This window comes from Arachis duranensis, chromosome 3, assembly GCF_000817695.3.
Source record: "Arachis duranensis cultivar V14167 chromosome 3, aradu.V14167.gnm2.J7QH, whole genome shotgun sequence".
Taxonomy (NCBI): domain Eukaryota; kingdom Viridiplantae; phylum Streptophyta; class Magnoliopsida; order Fabales; family Fabaceae; genus Arachis; species Arachis duranensis.
Window position 1 is genome coordinate 34,167,377 of NC_029774.3, and position 9,621 is coordinate 34,176,997.

At 34.2% G+C, this 9,621-nt stretch overlaps 1 protein-coding gene across 1 annotated transcript; it reads left to right on the forward strand.

Moving 5' to 3' along the window:
- The first annotated feature begins 6,235 nt into the window (after positions 1–6,235).
- LOC107478649 (protein NRT1/ PTR FAMILY 1.2-like) lies at positions 6,236–8,398 on the forward strand. Its single transcript, XM_052259780.1, has 4 exons — positions 6,236–6,503; positions 6,592–6,809; positions 6,896–7,440; positions 7,513–8,398. Exons 1-4 carry the CDS (start codon positions 6,419–6,421, stop codon positions 8,375–8,377), a joined length of 1,713 nt encoding a protein of 570 aa, XP_052115740.1. The 5' UTR covers positions 6,236–6,418; the 3' UTR covers positions 8,378–8,398.
- Positions 8,399–9,621: the final 1,223 nt, after the last annotated feature.

A 9,621-nucleotide genomic window follows, 5' to 3' on the forward strand; every position in this document is an offset into this window, starting at 1 on the left:
TTGGCGGCATCTCACCTAAAACTCGGACTTTGCCACCCTTCTCGGGTCCCATCCAAACCATTTCTCAAACTCTTTCAAATTGTTTCCAATAAATCAAAACCATTTTTAATACCAAAATATTTATAAAATCAATCCAATTAGAAATCCAAACGCTTTCAAAATAAAACCATTTTAATATCTCAAATTATGTCATTAATTCATCAATTCATTTCTTATTAAATCTCAATGTCTTCTTCAAATTTCACCAATTTCACTTGATCACTAACAACATTTCAGCCCCAAATTCATCAAAATAATTCGGTTCTTGGCTGCACTTAAATCCACCAAACCCTAAACAGATCACAAATATTAATATATTACAAAAATTCAACATAAATTCAGTCAAATTCAATCAATAATCAATCAAACGAACAATTTACTTATCAAATTTACATTCAATGATTATAAAATTATGAAACCCTACTTCTGTATAAAATCAGAACAACGGAAGCTCCGTAGAAACTTTTTGATCGAGCTGCTAAAGAAGAAAACGTTAGAAATCATCTATACCTCCTAGAACTCCAATTGGCCGAACTCAAGGAGAAGGAGAGCTACATCACCGTCAACTTCTACCGGATAAAACTAATGCCAACGTGTAGAGGAGAAGGATACGAACACTTTTACCGGATTAAATTTTTTATTGGAGTTATAGATCGAAAAAATCAAACTCAAAAGTTCGAAGGTGCCATGGTTTCTCTTATTCTCTCTCACGGCCTTCTTCTTTTTCTTTCATAATGAATACGGTGAGGATGATGATAGTTAATGGAGAAGTAGAGTGATTAAATGGTTACATGACACGGTGGTGCGTGTCACGGTTTGGAGCTACTAAGTCAGCGATTCAAGTTATAAATATCTTAAACGGATAATTATAAAAATTGGATATATTAAAATACAAGTAATAATATATATGAGTTACTAATATAAATGACATTAGTAACATAGCGATAAAAGATATACAGTGAAGTATTGGCAAAGCTACGTTCACCGAAAAGTACCGATATGTATTCATGTTAGCGGATTTCGAATTCAATAATAATATTATTAACTAAACTTTATGTTTAAAGGAAAAATATCAATTAATCAAATTAAAATATATATAATTTTTATTATTTATAAATTACTAAAATTATAGTATTAATTATGTAAAATACTTTATCATAATAAAAATATATATAAAAAAGTGTGTCGTTTTACACGCCATGGAATGGCATTTCACACCCCCTTGGCCCATCTTCTACAAGTCATGTTACAAATCTCCAAGCCCCCTAAGAATGCCAAAAATTGGGTCCACTAAAGCTTTAAAGAGAAGACACAAAACTGAAGATTGAAGACAGAAGATTTGAATAGATTTGATTTTGTTTTGAATTAAAACTGAATTTAATGATTAGGCTTTGTTTTAGGTTGAGTATATAAGGTTCTTTGAAAAACTTTGAGAGGAACTTTGGACCTTTTGTCATTTTTCATACTTTGTTTTTTATTTTGAAGTATGAGCCACTAATTTTCTTGGTTAAAGTTAGGAGTTCTGTTGATTTCTATGAACTAATATTATAATTTTTTATCTTGATTAATGCATTGATGTTTTTTTAAGAAAAATTTTTTGTTCTTCATCCAAAGAATTTGAATGTGTTGAAAAACAATTATTTTCTAACTTGAATTCTCTTAATATCTTGAAAAAATTAATTAATTGAATTAAGTTTGAAAACTTCTTCTCATGATTCTTAGGTTTTGAACTTGGACTTGATAAGTGACATGGAATCAACCAAGTCTGGCTTTTGAGAATTGTATGGTTTTTAAATCAGTGAACACTCTTAACCTCATGTCACAATTAATTAATCAAAAAATTGATAATTGATTAGAATTAGAGAAATTAAATTACCAATGAATTGGAGTTTGATTACTTTTGATTTGCCATAGATACATCTTTGCTTGATCAAAGAAAAATATTTTTCTTAAAATTTCAACATCTCTAAAATCTTAACTCTTTTGAACCATATTTCTTTCTCAATAACTTGCGACTTGCTTTTACTCAATTTATTGTTTTTATGAAATTGCTTTTAAAACCCTTAAATTTGATCGTCTGACTAGAATAATCGATTGACTATTGCTTGCTTAATTCGTTAATTCTTGTGGGAACAATAACTCACTCTTGTGGTATTACTTGATATGATCCAGTACATTTGGCGGTAGTTTGTGGTTTGTAAAATCTACATCATGCTACAACTGCTGCTCCTTCTTCTTCATCTCAAGAGGATGATGATGACATTCAAGTCTAAATCCTACATTTCTAGTTACCAATGTATCACAATTTTATAATGATGATAGAACCTTAAGGACTCCTAATCTTGACATAGAGACCACTGCCTTATGGCATAGCCAAGTATTTCTCCCCTTTTAAGTTTCCAATGTCATATATTAATACCTAGGTCCTATCTCGACCTTGGAATAAATCGAGTCGATATTTGCTTTCTATCCATCTTTCCCTCAACACATTCCTTTAATTTTTTATAAAAGCATAAAATCCATATACTTCGCTAGTAAGGATTACTCCCCCTAAGAAGTCAAGCTCATTATTTTCAATTTGGATCTCGAGGCTTTCTCTTTCTTACAAGCCCCTCTGAAAGTCTCGAGGTATAGTATCTACCTTCCAACTAGTCATTTATGACTTATCCTATACTACTCCTTTACTTGGAGCCAGTTTATATTTTTAGTGTACAGCCACAAACAATTTTTATTTCCCTTATGGGATGATAGGCCCGACCTTTATGGAGATTTCAACCTTGATTGACCTATCGCCTGATGGGGAAGATGTTTGCTGGGCAACCCCATGAAGACGTCTTCGATATAATTTTGACTCGACGTCTGTGTCGGGTTTTATTCAAAATAATATGAGTTTCGATGAGGATCCCATTACCGACAGTGAACATGTTGCCTTTTTGCTTTTATGGCTTAATGCTTTTGTCTTCTGCCCAAAATCAATTCAAATCCAAAAAAGCAATTACCTTTTATTAGCCATCATGCTTCATCACAAAAAATACATCAATCTTCCTTCTCTTATCTTAGGTTAATTGTATGAGACTCTTTTTTTGGTAGTTAGTGAAATTCGACGAGAAAAATCATCGATCAATCCATTTGGCCCCCTTTGGGCTGTCAATTTATGGCTCAAGTATGTGTTTAAGCCTCAATTTATTGCCCATTCTGAATTCCGAAAAACTTCACTGGAAGGTATTCGACTTTCTTCTCTTACTTGGTTGAAACCGCAGGGCATGTCATCCATCGATGCTTTTTGCACTTCATTAAACTTCTTCCTAATGTTAAAACAACAACGACTCGACCTATCATCCGAATCCTCTAGCCTATCGAAAAAGTAAAGTAGGCTACCTTTATTCTCTCACAAGCCTCAAACCTGAGAATCAAGAGGCTCTTGATGAACTGTGGGCAAAAACCCTTACTCCTCAAGTTCTTCTCATAGGACTTCCTCGTGAGTCGACCATGGCTCTCAAAAAGAAACTTGTCACATATTCTCCACAATATGTGTCGATGCAATTTGCTCTTGCGCAAGCACTACCTTCTCCACTTTCTCTTGAAGCTGAAGCTCAGATGATTAATTATGAAGTGTTGGATTTGAAAGAATTCGACCAAATTTTGGATATGAATTATCAAAGAGTAACTACCTAATACCAAAGATTTTATCTCAAATTATACTTCCTTTCAACCCCTGGTTTTCACAAATGGTGGTCGAACTATTATACTTCTCAACGCCCTTCAATTGAGCAAGCTCTTTCTAACTTGATTCTTTCTCATGCACAGACTGTTGCTGCGTCGAAGAAAATCAAAGGTGAGTACATCAAAGAAATTTTGCCTTTGAGAAATATTATAAGGTAAAATGACATTTTCGGAACGTAAGTTACGTTTTCATCGAGGCCAAAGAGGTATGCGAAAAGAAAAAAGAAAGCACACTTCCATAAATGTCTCGATCGCTATTTTAAAGCCTTAAGTCGATACCTCTTTTTGCAGAAAAAGAACTTTATGAAAACATTTAAATTTTCTTATTTTCTTAATGTCCCTTTTAGCCTTGCTGAATAACTACATGACCTTCCTAAAGGAGCCTTAGGAGTAGATTATCGATTCCGAAGAAAAGACCCTCCTACCTTGGATATAAACACTACTGGTGGCATCTATTATTTAGGCGCCAGGGATAAAGTTCATGGTCGAACAAGGATTGGTAGATATCCTCCAAGTACTATGTTTTTCTTAGTGCTTAAAAATCTTGTAAGTCCTTACTTTCCTTATGCCCTTTTATTTTTTCAACTGCTCGGCCAACAACTTTAACAGGTGTTGCTCCCAACCTTAAACTAGTCGACAAAATCCAAAATGGGTCGAGATAGAGGACGGTCGAGTGCAAGTGAGGCCACCCTTCAAAAAAAAAACACGGAATCGTCGACATTCTTATGGCATATAAATCCAAGAAAGTACAAAAAATCTGATCCAACCTTTCCCGTCAAGGTATTTTTTGCACACTTTATCATTAATGGTTAACTTACATATTGCGTATATTTTAATGATCTATTCATTTTACCTTATAGTCGAAACTTATAACTCGTAGTTCTCGATCTCATACTAGATCCCAAAGTCATTCTGAGCTAGGTGTCGACACATCAGGTGTCGAAGCTGTGGTTACACAACCTCCTCCCAAGATGACTACCTCACTTCCTTTTCTAAGTCCTATTCCAACTGCTCTGTCGACTACTGCCTCTCAAGCTTCAACTGATTTTTCAATGGTTAGCATTCTTATTTATCTATTTGCTTTCTTTTATTACAATCTCTTATGTAATACTTTATTACATTTTCTTTCCCCAGGCAAGCTACATGCCTCTTCTAACTGATGCAGAGACCCATCAAGAGTCTGATCCTGTTTCGACATCAGCTACAATGACTTCAACTATTTTTTCTACCCAAAATCCAGCTGACGTCGAGCAAGATGAGTCTTCCAATGATGTTCCTATTTTAGAAGCTAAAGACTTGAACTTTGATGACTTTGACTTCGACCTTGCCAACATTCTCTCATAGTGGAGGGATAAAGGGAAAGGATCAAGGAAAAAGGGGAAGGGATCTTGGGAAAGGGGAGAGAATCAGGGGGTTATTTCAAAATTTGAATTTGAAAAGCGAGGCATTGGGTGCAGCGAACCCGGTGCTAAACGCGGGTGATGTGGCGTTTAGCGCCCAACCACCCGAACACCAAACTTGCTTTGTTGTATTACTGGCGCTAAACGCCAATGATCCGGCGCTAAATTCCAACTCCCTTTTTTTTGGAGTATCGTGGCGCTAAACACTTGGGTGGCAGCGACGAATTCCTTTTGCGTTGTGCACCTGGCGCTAAACATCCAGAAGTAGTACTAAATGTCAAGGTGGCAATAGCCAATTCCTATCTCACTCCTAACGCTAAACGTCGAATAGCAACGTTAAACGCCAGAAGTCTAGTAAAATTCATATTTTTGCACCAACACTTTTTTTTTTAATTAATTATCTAATTTGAAACCTTTTGTAACATTCTTAATCAAGTAAAAAAAAAAATTCAATTTGTATAGAAATACTCCAATACTCTTAATAACAACTCTCATCCGTTTGCCAACAAAAATCATTGGCTTCATAATACCCTGTAATTCATCACCAGATAAAATGGCAAAAGTAAGTAAATGGCACGAGTATCTCGATCCTTGGACAAAAAACGAGAAAAGCACATCTAAACCCTTAGGATGTTTTACGTGAGAGAAATATGTGCTTCTTTCCTGGTGGTGTTTGATTTTATTTAGTAGATGTAATTGGAGAAATGTTGGAAGATAATTAGAATTTATTATTTTTATTATTAATTATTTATTAATTTTTAAAAAATATAGACTAAAAATATATTATTAAACTATAATATTAAAAAAAATAAAAAAATATTCAAAATTTATTTTATTTAATATTTATTCAAAAATTAAATTAATAATTAAAAATAATGACAAAAATAATAAACTCTAGTAGTCTTCCGTAATTTTTCATGTAACTATTGCGCCTTAACCCACTAGTGTCTTCTTTCAGCCGACTAAATTATAGGTGTTCATTCATTCATTCCAGTCAATATATATTGCCTCTCATCTATGAGCCTTCCCAAGGCGGCAATAAAAATTCAGGAAAAATGCTACATAGTTTACAATATTGTTGTCCAATATATTTCATCAAGAATTAAGATTATAACTAAGGCCAACATAGATTCTAGCGTGCCACACAAGAGCTACTTCTTGTCCACATATATGCAAAGCTATTGTACTGTAGCAATTAAACATCAGTAACGTTGTGTGTATAACTTTTAAGGGTGTCTAGCACAAGTAGCTTTAGCATGGAGATTTCAATTGATCAAGAGAAATCCACCCAACAAGTTACAAGCAAAAAGGGTGGCGTTAGAACCATGCCTTTTATCATAGGTGATATCATACACCCGTCTCTACTTATGCACACACACATCAGTAGTAAATATGCGATTTCCAACTTTTTCTCTTCTTTTTCTTTCAGCAAATGAGACCTTCGAAAAGGTTGCAAGTGTAGGTCTGCATATAAATATGGTATTGTACTTACTGTATGAGTATCATTTTGATCCTGCAACCGGAGCTATCATTATATTCCTGTGGAATGCCATGTCCAATTTCATGCCTATCTTTGGCGCTTTTCTTTCTGATTCTCTCCTTGGAAGATTTCGTGTTATTGCAGGAGGAACTCTCATGGAGCTTCTTGTAAGATAACTAACCCCATCATTCATTAGTTTCTAATTTCTATACTTCAAAACTGACTAATTATTAATTCATCTGATCAATTTTAGGGCCTAGTTGTGTTGTGGCTTACTGCAATCATACGGCGTGCAAGGCCTCCGGAGTGTCACGCGCAAGCATGTCCAACTCCGACGCCACCTCAACTGCTGCTTCTTATCTCTTCCCTTGCTTTAACAGCTTTAGGAGCTGGTGGCATTAGGCCATGCTCCATAGCCTTTGGTGCTGATCAAATCAACCACCCTGAGAACCCTCAAAATGAGAGGAATATGAAGAGCTTCTTCAATTGGTACTATGTTTCGGTTGGAATATCAGTGATGGTGGCAGTGATATTCATTGTGTACATTCAAGCCAAATATGGATGGATTGTAGGTTTTGGGATTCCTGTAGGGCTAATGATAGTTTCAGCAACAGTGTTCTTCTTGGGTTCTCTCTTGTATGTCAAAGTGAAACCAAATAAGAGTTTATTCACAGGATTTGCACAAGTGATTGCCGCAGCTTGGAAAAACAGACACTTGGCCTTGCCTCCTAATAATTCTGAAACCAGTTGGTATTTCAAAAATGGATCAAATCTCGTTGAACCAACCAATAAAGCAAGGTAACTGATTTCTAGTTCCATAGATGTATGTTATCACCCTTTACATTAATACAATAGAACCTATGAATGTAGGTACCTGAACAAGGCTTGCATGATCAAGAACAGAGAGAGAGAGTTGGACTCTGATGGAATTCCGGTTGATCCATGGAATCTATGCACAGTGAGACAAGTGGAAGAGTTGAAAGCAATTATCAAAGTGCTTCCCATGTGGTCCACCGGAATCATCGTTGCCACCATCACCTCCCAGCACAGTTTCTCCGTGGTCCAAGCAGGCAGCATGGACCGCCACCTCTTTGGATTAGAGCTTCCACCAACTAGCTTCAGTGTCTTCTTGATCCTCTCTTTAACCATATGGGTTGCCATCTACGACCGCCTCCTAATTCCCTTGCTGAAATCAAGAGCACTGACATTGAAGCATAGAATGGGAGCAGGGTTAGTACTCTCATGTTTGGCCATGGTAGTTGCAGCATTGGTAGAGAGGAAGAGAAGGAACGAAGCCATAAAAGAAGGGTTCATAGACAACCCAAAAGGTGTGGTTCACATGTCTGCAATGTGGCTTGTTCCGCAATATTGCTTAACTGGTTTAGCTGAGGCTCTTAATGCGATTGGACAGATAGAATTCTATTACTCTCAGTTCCCTAAAACAATGTCAAGCATTGCTGTTGCACTCTTCTACCTTGGATTAGGGATGGGGAACCTTGTAGCCAGCATCATTGTTAAGGTTGTGAATGTTGGAACAAGGAGATCAAATGGAGTGAGTTGGTTATCGACCAATCTTAACAGAGGACACTATGATTATTACTATGCGCTGCTCTCTATTCTAAGTTTTATTAATGTCTTGTACTTTCTTTTATGTAGTTGGATTTATGGGAATACTCAAGATATTAATAATTGGGATGATGAACAAGAGGCTGATCATGACATACACAAAATTTGAGGATTCAAATTGAACTACTTAAACTCGTACTACTTTTTTAACAATCATTGTAATGTTGCTGAAATTTTTCTCAAAAGACCTGGCACGGTAGAATGCTGAGTCGGTTATAACAATTTTTCAATGAAAAGATATTAGTCGTTTTTTGTTTTTCTTATTTCTGTTTTTGGAGTAAATAGTTAAAAGGAAAATGTTTGGTAACAAAAAAATTTTAGCCATAAATAGTCAAAATTTTCTATAATTTATTTCATTTATATAACTTAATAACATTTTAATTTTTTTATCTTACTCTCCTATTAATTCATGTATCATATTTTTATCAATCTCACTTATTAATGATATTAATTATAATATTATTTTTCTAACTATTAAGCATTTTTGTAATCACTACTTAATATTCCCTTTTATAATTTTAATGTTATATTTAAGAATATAATAAAAACCAATAAAAATAAAAAAATGGTAATAGTAATACACATTAAATAATTTTAATTGTAATTGCTTTTTATTTCTTTTAATTTATTTATTATCATTGTAGGAGTTGCAAACATGGAAGTTTTGTTTATTAGGTTTTTCATTGTTAGAAGGATCATGAAGGCCATTTATTCCCTCAGGCCAAAAATCACAACTCTAATTCAATTACAAGCATAATTAGGATAGACCAAGGAAATTTATAAAAAGTCACCGTTATCATTGCAAATAGTATGGCATTTGAATTAGATCTTAACACGGTACCTATATTGAAAGGAGTTTAAGAATAATTTGAATAACAGACGGACTCACCTGACGAGGTTGTTGCCAATTAACTAATTTCCAAGAATATGAAAAACCACACTAGCTTTGATGAGATACGGTAATAAACTGATTTTTTTTATGTAATTTTTATATGCAGTCATACTTATACTGTACTAACTAAGTTCATACACATAACATTTATAAGTTCATATACATACAACTAATATCTAAAAATTAAATTCATGTTTATTAGATATTACATCCATACACGTATCATTTTTTAGTTATTGCATAAGTAACTAACAAGTTAACACAGATGTTTTTAAATTTTATCCTAATTGTATTTGAAAAAATGTCAAAATATTAAATTAATTTATCTAATTGATAAATTTACTCATAACATCTATAAATTCATACACATAACATCCACAATTTTATATTAATAACTTCCAGAATTTTGTACTCATAATATTCATAATTTTTTTTTTTTTTTTGCAAACAAAGAGCTCAAC

Excerpts from the sequence above, each read along its gene's own strand:
- LOC107478649 (XM_052259780.1), top strand. The coding sequence starts at position 6,419 with ATGGAGATTTCAATTGATCAAGAGAAATCCACCCAACAAGTTACAAGC. Across the intron at positions 6,504-6,591 it reads AACCATGCCTTTTATCATAG|CAAATGAGACCTTCGAAAAG; the intron begins GTGATATCATAC and ends TTTTTCTTTCAG. Across the intron at positions 6,810-6,895 it reads GAACTCTCATGGAGCTTCTT|GGCCTAGTTGTGTTGTGGCT; the intron begins GTAAGATAACTA and ends GATCAATTTTAG.